Source organism: Mandrillus leucophaeus, unplaced genomic scaffold, assembly GCF_000951045.1.
Source record: "Mandrillus leucophaeus isolate KB7577 unplaced genomic scaffold, Mleu.le_1.0 Scaffold730, whole genome shotgun sequence".
In the NCBI taxonomy this organism is placed as follows: domain Eukaryota; kingdom Metazoa; phylum Chordata; class Mammalia; order Primates; family Cercopithecidae; genus Mandrillus; species Mandrillus leucophaeus.
In genome coordinates, this window is record NW_012107920.1 from 352,921 (window position 1) to 366,458 (window position 13,538).

Sequence of the window (13,538 nt, forward strand, 5' to 3'; positions counted from 1 at the left end):
AGTTTTTTGTATTTTTAGTAGAGACGGGGTTTCACCATGTTAGCCAGGATGGTCTCGATCTCCTGACCTCGTGATCCACCCGCCTCGGCCTCCCAAAGTGCTGTGATTACAGGCTTGAGCCACCGCGCCCGGCAATTTTTTTATTTTTTGTAGAGATAGGGTCTTGCTGATGCCCAGGCCAGTGCTGAACTCCTGGCTTCAAGCCATCCATCCTCTAGCCTCAGCCTCCCAAATTGCTGGGACTACAGGTGTGAGCCATAGCACCCAGCCTCTTTCCTAATACAGCTCTAAACTGATTGCAGTCCTAACTCGCCATCTCTATCCCCTTTCAGCTCCTAAGTTTTCCATAAACACTATTTGGGTTTTTTTTGTTATTTTTTAGACAAGGTCTCACTCTGTCACCCAGGCTGGAGTGCAGTAGTGTGATCATAGCTACTGCACCTCAACCTCCTGGGCTCAAGCAATCCTCCTGCCTCAGCCTCCAGAGTAGCTGGGACTCAGGCTCATGCCACCACACTCAGCTAGTTTTTCTTTTTGTAGACAGGTTTTTGCCATGTTGCCCAGGCTGGTCTTCAGCTCCTGGGCTCAAGCAACATTCCCACCTCAGCCTCCCAAAGTGTTGGGAATTACAGGCCACTGCACTCAACCATAAACACTAGTTTATAATCTCCAGTAGGAAGACTACTGCATGTCTTTTCCCCCTGGGCAACTGTCATTACTTTTATATTCTAACTTATTCCTTGTGTCTTTTCAAGTGAACAATTCCATGGTTCTCTAAACATCAAGTTCCATAAAATTTTAGTTCAAGGATAAAGCATTGATTGGAAACGAAAAAATATATAATCTTATATTTTAAAACTTAAACCTTCCAACCTAAAAATGCATACCACTTGAAAATGTTAGTACAATCTGTTATTAAAATTCCTGTGCTCACTTCAGCAGCACATACTAAAATTGGAACAACACAGGCCAAAAGTGGTGGCTCATGCCTGTAATCCCAGCACTTTCAGAGGCCAAGGCAGGAGTATCGTTTGAGCCAAAGAGTTCGAGACCAGCCTGGGCAACATAGTGAGATCCTGTCTCTACAAAAAATAAAAAATTAACTGGGCATGGTGGTGCACACCTGTAGTCCCAGGTACTTGGTAGGCTGAGGTGGGAGGATCCCTTGAGCCCAGGAGGTCAAGGCTGCAGTCAGATGGTTTGTGCCACTGCACTCCAGCCTGGGTGACAGAGTAAGACCCTGTCTCTGAGGAAAAAAAAAAGAAACAGATTAAAATGGCCCCTGCACAAGGATGACACGCAAATCCATCAAGCATTCCATATAAAAATTCCTTTCATATACTATCATCAGTAGCACTTAGCTGAAATTATTGAAAATTACTCCTTTCCCCTCAAGCATTCATTATACCCCCATTACTACCCCTCCAATAGTAGGCCTTCAAGCCAATACTAGTCTTTTCTATAAGCAACATGAACATGAATACTGTTCAGATTTTCCAGGTACAAATGAGTGGACAAAACTTAATTTGTACAAAGGATTTTAGTGCACACAAACAGTCATCAAATAAGGTGCTTTTTAACCAGGTTAAATTTTATGATCACCCCTTTAATTCACTATTTACCAACCTCTTTCCTGCCAGGGAACACAGGAAATGAAACATTTTGCTGGATAAGTCACAGATGAAGATACTAATGGTGAAACTGGCTCACGGATACAGATTGCTCTGCAAAGCTCTATGCATTTACTGTTTTAATTATTATTCAAATAAAAGGATTTTTAAAAGATCTTTTAACACATCCACTTACACAAGTGAGTTATATACACACAAAAACTAACTGGAGATGCTTCTTCACATTTTCACTGTAACCATTTACTTATCAAGGGAAGGCATAATGAATATTCAAAGTCAAGGCTAAAGCTACAATGTTAAACTCAAAAAAGGTCATTTGCAATTTAAGTGCTCTCTTGTATAAAGCATCAGAAAGTTAATACAAGTACTAGTCTTAAGCAGTCACGCAAGTCTAAGCCACATTTATTTGCACATGTATAGTAATGGGCAACAGATACTCCAAATTCATACAAATTTGTAAAACAACAAAGTTAATAATAACTTGGTACACTTGTGTGTTATCTTGCTTACATATTAAAACCTAGATGAACTTCCTTCATTTTGTGGACTTCCATACAATACTTCCTTAAACAAAATTGTTGAAAACATATCGGCATGTTTCAGTTAGAGCCAACACAAAAGTTAAGACAAGACACAAACTCAAAAACCAAGTTTGAAAGGTACTTTTCTACCTCCCTCCCCTAGAAAGAAGTGGATTTTCTTTAACAGATGTATATCACACAAGTAACCATGAAGACAAAAGAATGACGCTCCCATGATCAGGAAGAAAATGCCAACCAGATCATACTGTTTAAAGTTATCTACCAAACATATGGTTAAAATGAGAAACGGGGAAAATGCTTAGATTAAAATAACAAGGGAGATTAGAAAATAGCAAATGATTTTAAAGAGAACTGTTCCCCCTCAAAGCTGCAAAGCTCTCTGACAATTCAAAATTGTCCAAGGCAAATAAAAACGAGGAAACCTTCAAAAACATTCTAATCACGTGCAGTATCTAGTGTTAAAAGCTGAAAATGATAAAGAGGATATTTATTATACAAGTGTCAACGAGGACATCCCAAAAATAATGAAATAAGCACACATTTATTTCTACAAAAGCAATGTATGATACAGAATTAGAAGGGAACAGACTTAAAGATTTGCCTATTAAAATATACAGATTCTTACTGAAGAGTATAGGATATTTAAAAAAGATGACAAGGGATGTTAATCTTTTTTTATTATTATCATTTTTACATATTTTGGAACCTCACATAATTTTGATAAATAACTCTTACAAAATTATGCAAAAAGTACAAGAATGTCTGGTAAACAAACAGTCTGTATTTTCCAAAAAGATTTTTTACAACATGCAATTCTTAAGGCAGCATCCTCCTTACAAGGACAGGTAATCCTTTTATATCAAGAAATCTTCTGCTGCAAAGAATGGCTAAGAAAGCCTGGCTTCTTCCATTAACGCCTTTTGTCTTTCCTGTCTGATTTTCGGTCTCTTTCACTTCTTGAAGATCTTTTGCCTGATCGACTACTCTCTGATATAGACCTCTTTCTGTCAGACCGGGAATTCTTATCCTTTGATCCTTTTGTATCTCTACTACTACCACCTTTTGAAGATTTGTGACTTCTTTCTAGTCCTGAAGTATCCCTTCTCTTGCGATCCACGCTCCTTCTGTGCTTTCTATCTCTATTATGTCCCCGGCCCCTACTCCGACTTCTACTCTCACTACTACTACTAGTGCTGCTGCTACTATCTCTGCTGCTGCTGCCACTTGTACTGGAGCTGCTACTGGAACTACTACGACTGCTACTACTTCCACTGCTAGAACTACTTCCACTGCTGCTACTGGTTGAACTGCTACTAGAACTACTACTGCTACTGCTTCGACTTCTACTCTTGCTTGTTTTATTTCTAGCTCGACCTCTACTTCTGCTCCTAGTTTTGGTTTTGCTCTTGCTCTCTGGATGTACTGTCAAGACTGGCTCTACTGGTACCTCAGTGAGTTTTACAGACTCTACAGGAAACTCCTTCCTCTCAGGTAGTAAATGCCCTTGCTCCTGAGTAACTTGGGGTGTTGGCTGCAAAACAGCTAATGACAAATTCTCAGGCTGAGAGGGAGGCTGGGACTGGAGTACTGGTTGGGACTGAGATTGAAGCTGAGGCTGGGGCTGAGGCTGAGGCTGAGTCTGAGCCACAGGCTCAGGTTGGGGCTCAGATTCTTTTTCTTCTTTTTCCTCAGACTCCTTTTCCATGTCTAAAGCACTGACATTCTCTTTCCCAGGAGAAAGGGATTTACATTCTTTATCTGGCTCAATTTCAAATTCCATTTCTGGTTCCAATTCTTTGCTAGCTTCATTTTCTGAAGGCTCTACACTTTCAACTCGATTAGTTTCCATTACCTCCTGGTCAGCAATTACATGTTTGACATTCTCAACCATCTCTAGCACATCCATAACTTCTTCAGGCTGACTATCCTGCTGCTTCTCACTTTCCCTTACCTCAGTTTCCTCCTCCATCTTAACCTCCATTTCCTGTTTTTGTTCTTCCTCCTCCTGTTCTTTCTCTGCATCACTATGAACAATCGCTATTTCCTTTTCCTCTTCCTCTCCTGCTTCCTCTATTTCTACATCATTGTGCTGATTACCTGTCTCCTCCAACTCTTCCTCTCGCTGAGCCACCTTACCCTCTTCTTGTTCCGCCTTCTGTTCTTCATTACGCACCACCTGATGCTCTTTTTCCTTCATTGATTGTCTTCTAGGCCTAGCCTCCATTTTATTTATTTGTTCTGCAAATTCGATGCGTCTACCTTCAAATAAAGCTAAAGAATAAAAATTTACATGTGTAAAATTTACCGATTAACAAAATTCAAAGCCACAATTTTACAACTGGTCACAAATTGTCATTAAGCTTCATCTGGATTTGTTTTTGTAGAGTTATGACAAAATACTACTATGGCAATTAAGTAATCACAAACTGACATAAAATTATAAAAGCAAAGATCCATGGGAAATCTACATACTAGAAATTAGTGGCAGACAGAACTAGACATTTTCTAACTGATAAAACAGATTAATCTTTATGTATTAATTTTTCTGATCCCAAAGAGACAAATCATCATCTTAGCAGTGTCTATCCTTCCATGTGTGTTCCATCTAGAAACTGTTGGTTTTCACATTTGTCTTCTTAGCATTTTATCAGAATAAGAGTAGCATGCAAAAAAAAAAATTATACACAAATGCTTAAGGAATACAGATGCATAAGCACTGTCTATAATTTTCACATTAAACTCCATGACACAAATATTCCTATACTACAAACTCACCAGCACCTCAGAATGTATCTTTTTTCTTTTTTTGAGACGGAGTCTAGATCTGTTGCCCAGGCTGGAGGTTCAGTGGCGCGATCTTGGCTCACTGCAACTTCTGCCTCCCAGGTTCAAGTGATTCTCCTGCCTCAGCCTGCCAAGTAGCTAGAATTACAGGCTTCTACCACCATGCCCAGCTAATTTTTTTTTTGTATTTTTAGTAGAGACTAGAGACGGGGTTTCACTGTGTTAACCAGGATGGTCTCGATCTCCTGACCTCGTGATTGGCCTGCTTTGGCCTTCCAAAGTGCTGGGATTACAGGCGTGAACCACAGCGCCCGGCCTAGAATATCTTGTATCTTGTATTTTTTAAAAAACCAAACACAGCAAACCAATCACTGAATCATAAGTATTTTAGAAAACAAACTTGTGCGTATGAACATACTACCTTACCCGCTATGAACAATTCAATGGACCTCTTCACACACTTACCATTCATTTTTCTCTGTGACTCTTCTATTAATTTTTGGGTAGCTGGACACATTCTTCCAGGAATATAAAACAAATGGGGCTTTGTCTTAGTTCTTATATATTTAATTATTTTGGCATTATGTTCATTCCATTCTTCTTGCTAAAGAAAAGGTAAAAGGTCAGTGCTTTTGTAAACATAAAGGATTACCAATCTTAGAATTCCAAATTACCACTCACCAGCTGCGCAAGCTCAACTTTCTGTTCCAAAAGCCGCAGTTCTGTCTGTTTAGCACGCCTCTCTTCAAACAGTTCTCTCCTTTCATTTTCAACCTGCTTTCTTTCTTCTTCTGCCTGAACTTCAAGTTTTTGTTCAATTTCCTGGCGCCGCTTTTGCTAAAAGTTAAGTAGCCTGCTTTAATACTTATGTGTTGAAATAGTTACAAGAAATACACACAAGGTATATATGATTTCAGTTCAATTATAATAAAAAGTTATTACACATACTAATTATGTGAAACATCAGAGGTAGGTAGATCATCTGAAGTCAGGAGTTTGAGACCAGCCTGACCAACATGGTGAAACACCATCTCTACTAAAAACACAAAAATATTAGTGGGCATGGTCATGCCCACCTATAATCCCAGCTACTTGGGAGGCTGAAGCAGGAGAATCACTTGAACCCCGGAGGCGGAGGCTGCAGGGAGCTGAGATCACGCCACTGCACTCCAGCATGGGCAAGAAGAGCCAAACTCCGATTCAAATTTTTTTTTTTTTTTTTACTATGTAAAGGTATCTGCAGGCCAGGCATGGTGGCTCACACCTGTCATCCCAGCACTCTGGGAGGCTGAGGTGGATGGATTGCTTTGAGCTCAGTCCAGCCTGGGCAACTTGATGAAACCCCATCTCTACCCCCCCCCCAAAAAAAAAAAAGTATCTGCAAATGTGTCACATTTTTTCTTTTTTTGAGATGGGAGTTTTGCGCCTGTTGCCCAGGCTGGAGTGCAATGGCGCGATCTTGGCTCACTGCAACCTCATCTCCAGGGTTTAAGTGATTCTCCTGCCTCCGCCTCCCAAATAGCTGAGATTACAGGTGCATGCCACCACACGCGGCTAAATTTCGTATTTTTACTAGAGACATGGTTTCACTATGTTGGCCAGGCTGGTCTCTAACTCCTGACCTCAGGTGATCCACCCGCCTCAGCCTCCCAAAGTGCTGGGATTACAGGCATGAGCCACTGCACCCGGCCACTTCACATTTTCAATTCAGGATACCAACTAATTAGAACTTAGCACTTGGTACTGACTGCAATTTGTCTTTAATGAAATGGAGACTGAGGCTTTTTTTCCCACATACCTAAATTTCAAGGCTATTAGCGATGATATCAACAACTGTTATATTGCAACACAATGTTTAAGTAAGGCTGTTCTATAGAAAGTTAAACCAAGTTTTCATTTGGCTTTATTTTAGGTTTACAATTAAGTCTTAAAACAGCTTTAAGGCTTAAAAAAAAAATTAATCCACTACTTTGATAACTTAAATACATGATGCAAAACAAAACTTGGATAAATACCCTTTCAGTAGCAACAGTGGATTCTTGTTTAAATTTTTGAAGGGTACCCATCAACAAGCCAAATATTCGCCGGTTCCTAAAGAACAGAATAAGAAAATTTACTGTCAACAGGATCCATTTCATTTAAACCCATCACTTTCTAAGAAACACTACAGGACACTCGAACAATCCCCTAATTTTCCTTATAACTGTATTATTTCACAAGAGTTTTTTTCCCCCAGGGAAATACCTTTGCTTTCCCTTTTCATCCATATTTTGATCCTGGATAAGGTCTCTACGCGTGCGCTCTTTGGAGGTAGCTACAACTGAAGACTGCAATGCTGGCTGCAGAAAAAGAAAATCTCAGTAATTAACTAGCATATGAGTGGTGTGCTTTCAAATGTAGTAAAGTGAAGGTACTACATTCGTTTAAGTTCCTTCAATCTCAATACCTTTTTAACATCATCATCCTCTGGGTCGCTTTCCTGGCGTGATTCTCTTCTGGTCCGACGCTCCCCGCCCAGCCTGTCATAGACAAAATTACTTTTTTTGAGACAGTGTTTCACTATACCATCCAGGCTGAAGTGCAGTGGTGCCACCACAGTTCACTGCAGCCTCGACCTCCCAGGTTCAAGTGATTCTCTTGCCTCATCCTCCCAAGCTGGGACTACAGGCGTGAGCCAGCATGCCTGGGTAACTTTTTTGTACTTTTTGTAGGGATGTGATTTCACCATGTACCTAGGCTGGTCTGGAACTCCTGGGCTCAAGTGATCTGCTGGCCTTGGCTTCCCAAAGTGCTGGGATTACAGGGATAAGCCACTGTGCCTGGCCAGAAATTAATTTAAATGACCAGAGGTATTTATGTAACTGCACACCAAAGGCAAATGCCCTCTCTTTCTAGGACTCATTTCCAAAAGCTTTGTTCTATCAAGTCTCCATTCCATTTTATTCTTTCCTCCAGCAGAGAAAAAATACAACATGTGAACTAACACCCAAACTAACTTTGCTCTCCTGTATTTTCTAAGTATTTCAAACTGGTTAAGTATTTCAATTACAAGTCAGAAAAAAATGGTACTAATTGACAATTTTTCCAAATTTACTCTTCACTTGACCTTTATTTTGATAAACTGTGGGTTATCGTGAGTGCAGAACTGTGTTTTGAGAGAACTGACTCAGTTCAATCAAATACCAAGAGAACTTGTGGGGGCGGGGAAGTGGCACACTACTCAATTGTAATATTGCTCAAACAGCATTATTATTAATAAATATTTGTATTTGTGTCGTACATCAGAAACTAAAGAAGACTTCAGGAATCTTTTTATAGACCTACCTACTGACTGCCCCTTCAAGGTCTCTCTGTTTGGCTGGGGGTCCTCCTCCACTATCTGAGAATCCACGCCTGAAATTTAAAATGTTCAACATAAAGCACATGAAATACAAGATAAACGGTATTTCCATTTGACAAGAGAATATGGTTGAAATTTTAAAAACCTTTCCAACTAAAGTAGCCTTAAATGGGCATTCATTCCCAAAATGCTTTTAGTGTTACTTTAAACTATAAGAATTAAGTTCACTCAAAATTGGTACACTTAATATATTCTTCGACCTCCAGTTTTTCAGGATAACTGTATTTATACGGAAACCTAGTCTATCACAAGCATTAAACAAAGACAACAAACACTGGGTTATCGATTTTATCACAGGTTTTGTGCAAGCCAATATATTTATAAGTAAAGTACCAGTAGTTTCAGCATGAGTAAAGTCCAAAGGAAATCTTACCTCAGTAATAAACTACCACGTCCTCTACCTCCACCAGGACCAGAAAGGGCCAGCAATCTGGCTTGGATGGGCCTGTAAGAGATTTACAAATCAGTGCAAGATCATATGCAGACACACATAGTTGCACCAATTACTTTCAGAGATATGGATCACAAGGAGAAAATCGCAAAAGTTCCAAAAAGATAGTTTCAAATAAACCCAAGTGTCTGAAACAGGACAGGACGTACTATTTCATTTAACTTCCTCGTTTCTCCAGGACCTGTATCACAGAAATTATAATCACCTCGATGCCCCCACACATTGAAAAGCCTGAATCAGGTCCCCATCCCGCCATCCCCGAGGAAGCTGCACGTGGGCAAGAGGTTGGGGTGAAGCGCCTGGTGGCGTCCCGGCAGGGTCTCGGGGCCAGCCCTGGGCCGGGTGCCCGTCAGAGCGGGAAGGGGCTTTGTGCTGCAGTTCCGGGCCTGCAGGGCCGAGGGCGGGAATCAGTAGTCTGGGTCTTCTCACAGGCCTGAGAAACCATGCCGGCGTACCCAGGACTCGCTCTCCTTTCTCAGGAACCTGAGACCAGCGCTCTACGATGGGGGCCTGGGGCTTCTCCACCTCGGCGAGAATATGGTTTTACCCGCCGCCCCGCGAACAGGCCTCGAGGTTCCAGCCTTCTGAAGGCTGGCCGCCCTCCCCGCCCCCAATTCACCCCGACCAGAGGGCTGCCTCTCCGAGCTCCGAGTTCCCGTTAAGCCCTTACCTCACGTCATTCGGATCCCGCCCGGTGAGCTTGCGAATATTCTCATCCACGTTCTTAAGGCTCTCTTTGGCCTTTTCTAGCTGTTCCTGCAAAGTTCTCACAGCGACCGCCATCTTCTCCCTGCAGCAGGCCTCAGACTGCTTTACAGGCCGCGCCGGGCTGTGGCGCGCCGCCGAGACGCGAAAGGACTGACAGCCGGGCTCAGCCAATGACGATGAGCGTTGTTTTCCGGCCTCAACCACTCAGCGACCGGAAGGGGGAAGAACCTGCAGCCTTTGTGACTCTGGGCCAATGAAAAGTCAGCCAGGCAGTCACCTCCCTCCCCAATTAGCTGCGGGTGCCTGGATCCCGCTGCTAGCGCAGAGCCGGGGCGGGTTTCACAATCCCTGAGTTCTCAGAGACTTGGCCCGCGAGCCTGCAGTTCTGGCAAGGAGAGCGCGGAGTTTTCCAGGCCTTTTAACCTATGATGTAATGTGCCTTACACAGTTTTAACCTGATCACATCAGGGTGGGACTTAGCCAAGCCTCCTTTTCTTCCTTACCCTCACCTTGGTTAATGGTTTAATTAGAAAAGGGCGCGGCTATTCTGTTGGTGCGCATGCTCAGAGAGGGGGTGGGCGCGTGCTTTCCTCTATTAGGTTAATTTTTTTTTTTTTCCCATACGGAGTCTCGCTCTGTCCCCCAGGCTGGAGTGCAGTGACACCATCTCGGCTCACTGCAACCTCCGCCTCCCGGGTTCAAGCGATTCTCCTGCCTCAGTCTCCCGAGTACCTGGGACTACAGGCGCTTGCCAACACGCCTGGCTAATTTTTGTATTATTAGAGACCGGATTCCACCATGTTGGGCAGGCTGGTCTCGAACTCCTGACCTCAGGTGATCCGCCCGCCTCTACCTCCCAGAGTGCTGGGATTACAGGCTTGAGTCACCACGCCCACCCTGATTAGGCTAAAGTGAGCAGAAGGAAGACAAAAATAAAAACTAGGAAAAGTCATTAATCATAATGGCTAACATTGGTTAGGGGTTGATCTTGTTCCCGACCCTCTGTGAAACCCTCTACATGCCTTATTCCTCACAAACTAAAAGTGTGGATAAAAATGCCTGTTATTACTGATAAGGAAATTGAGACTGGAGATAATATAACTGTCCCTTGGTCGCGCCAGTTGAGAATCAGTCTCTGATTAAACCCTGAGCATCTATACTAGAGAAAAGAAAGCAATGGCGAGACAGACAGGCAGTCATGGTTGAGTTAGCCTCTTCACCTGGCCTAGAGCTGGTTAAGACCAGGCCTAAGGGAGCGGCCCTATTGTTAGTGGTGTCTGTGTGTGTTGTCCTGCTTCTGGTTCTGCCCTACCTGCACTGCCAATGTGGGAACCAGTTTTGTTCTATAAATATATATATACACAAATGGAAGCTCAGAAAACATTTTTTTCACAGGCCAGGCACAGTGACTCATGTCCGTAATCCCAGCATTTTGGGAGGCCGAGGCAGGTGGATAACTTGAGGCCAGGAGCTGGAGACCAGCCTGGCCAACATGTTGAAACCCCGCCTTTACTAAAAATGCAAAAATTAGACGGGAGTGGTGGTGCACACCTGTAATCCCAGCTACTCGGGAGGCTGAGTCAGGAGGATAGCTTGAGCCCTGGATGAGGAGGTTGCAGTGAGCCGAGATTGCACGACTGCACTCTAGCCTGTGTGACAGAGTGAGACTGTGTCCCAAACAAACAAAAAAACCAAAACACTTTCCCACAGAAACAATGCTATAAATAATCTCAGCCAGGCATCTATCTTCCTTGTACAAAGCATTAGTGGGCCCGGTGTATTAATTAACTCAAGCTACCACTTTAATCCAGTCATCTTTTAGAGCTTCCATTGTGTATCAGCAGTAAGCTAGGGTTTGAAAATAAAGCCTAGAACAAGATAGTTGTGATTCCTGCTTCTGTGGATTTTGTAGGCTTCCAGAAGAGCAATGATCATTCATTAGTTCAACAAATACTTACTGAGTGCCCACTATGTGCCAGGTGCTATTCTAGGCACTTGGGTATACCAGTGTACAATAAAGATATCTGAGCAGGTCCAGTGGATTGTGCCTGTAATCCCAGATACTTCGGAGACTGAGGTGGGAGGATCGCTATAGCCCAGGAGTTAAGACCAGCCTGGGCAACATAGCAAGAATCCTGTCTCTCAAAATAAAAATTTAAAAAATTGTACTGGGGAGGCTAAGGCGGGATGATTGTTTGAGTCCAGGAGTTTGAGACTGCGGTGAGCTGTCATCACACCACTGCATTCTAGCCTGGGCTACAGAGCATGACGCGTCTCTAAAAAAAAAGTTATCTCTGAAAAACCTTCACGGGAGGAATTGTGGATACAGATTATAAACATAAGTACATTGGCTGGGCATGGTGGCTCGCACCTGTAATCCCAGCACTTTGGGAGGCCGAGGTGGGTTGATCATCTGAGGTCAGGAGCTCAAGACCAGCCTGGCCAACATGACAAAACCCCGTCTCTACTGAAAATACAAAATTAGTTGGGTGTGGTGGCACACACCTGTAGTCCCAGCTACTCGGGAGGCTGAGGCAGGAGAATGGCTTGAACCTGGAAGGTGAAGGTTGCAGTGAGCCGAGATTGTGCCACTACACTCCAGCCTGGGCAGCAGAGTGAGACTCTGTCTCAAAAATAAATAAATAAGTAAATAAATAAATAAATTGTATAGCATGTTAGAAAGCAGAAAGTACTATAGAAGGAAAAAAATGTAGAGATGAATAACAGGGAAGAAGATTGACAATTATTTAATTCTGATTGTGAGCATGCTTAGCCTTATTGATCTTATTACAGATCTGTGTTCAACCTTAGGCAGTACCTGAGGCATGAGAGTGTGATAATAGTAGAGCCTATTCAGCAAGTGTAAGAATATTTCCATGTATGGTTGGACTGGTAATCCCAGGATTTTGGGAGGTCTTGGTGGACGGATCACTTGAGGTTGGGAGTTTGAGACGAGCCTGGCCAACATGATGAAACCCTGTCTCTACTAAAAATACAAAATTAGTCCTGCATGGTGGCAAGCGCCTGTAGTCTTAGCTGCTTGGGAGGCTGAGGCAGAATTGCTTGAGCCCGGGAGCTGGAGGTTGCATGCAGTGAGCCAAGATCTTGCCACTGCACTCTGGCCTGGGCAACAGTGAGACTCTGCCTCAAACAAAACAAAACACACACAGCCGGCCACAGTGGCTCACACCTGTAATCCCAGCAGTTTGAGAGGCCAAGGAGGGCGGATCACCTGAGGTCGGGAGTTTGAGACCAGCCTGACCAACAGGGAGAAACCCCGTCTCTACTATAAATACAAAATTAGCTGGGCGTGGTGGTGCATGCCTGTAATCCCAGCTACTTGGGAGGCTGAGGCAGGAGAATCACTTAAACCTGGGAGGTGGGGGTTGCAGTTAGCTGAGATGGTGCCATTGCACTCCAGCCTGGGCAATAAGAGCAAAACTGTCTCTGTGACACACACACGCACACACACACACTCTCTCTCTCTCTCTCCTTGCTTCCATAGGATCTATTCCTAGGAGCCTTGGCAATTTAACTTTATGAAGAAGGATCAGTAGGATGTTGTGTTCAATAGTTAGTGGGTCCTCATTAAATATCAGTTTCCTTTCTATCCAAAAACATACTTTAAAAGCCTCACGTTATTGTGGTTGGAGAAGTCAACCTTGACAAATTGGCCAATTACTTACTTTTTGACTTGTGTGGTGAACTTGGACACCTTTTTCTTGGTGGTAGTGATGAGGGCAAGAATGTAATCTACACATAAAGGACCTGATTTCACATAAGGGAAAATTTAGTGCTGGAAAAATTAAGATTACTGTTGCAAAATACTCCTCAAAATTAGACAATTTAGTGTTTTCAAAGGCTTAAGTGGAAGTTTTATACTGGATTTATGTGATGAATGGAATAAACTGATTCAAATATTAGAAGGGACGTGTTTTTAAAAAAAACCTACCACAATTAAAATTTTGGAACATGATCTTAAATTCCTGTGAAAGGGCATGAAGAGTTTGTGTGTGTGTGTG

The 13,538-nt window shown here is 42.8% G+C and overlaps 1 protein-coding gene across 1 annotated transcript; it reads right to left on the bottom strand.

Annotated features, from left to right (window-relative positions):
- Window positions 1-2,004: 2,004 nt before the first annotated feature.
- PNN (pinin, desmosome associated protein) lies at window positions 2,005-9,688 on the bottom strand. The gene is made up of 9 exons (XM_011965629.1): window positions 9,479-9,688; window positions 8,731-8,802; window positions 8,282-8,350; window positions 7,404-7,476; window positions 7,202-7,296; window positions 6,973-7,048; window positions 5,639-5,794; window positions 5,423-5,561; window positions 2,005-4,444 (listed from the first exon to the last, which is right to left on the bottom strand). The coding sequence occupies exons 1-9, from the start codon at window positions 9,589-9,591 to the stop codon at window positions 3,084-3,086; spliced, it is 2,154 nt and encodes a 717-aa protein (XP_011821019.1). The 5' UTR covers window positions 9,592-9,688; the 3' UTR covers window positions 2,005-3,083.
- Window positions 9,689-13,538: the final 3,850 nt, after the last annotated feature.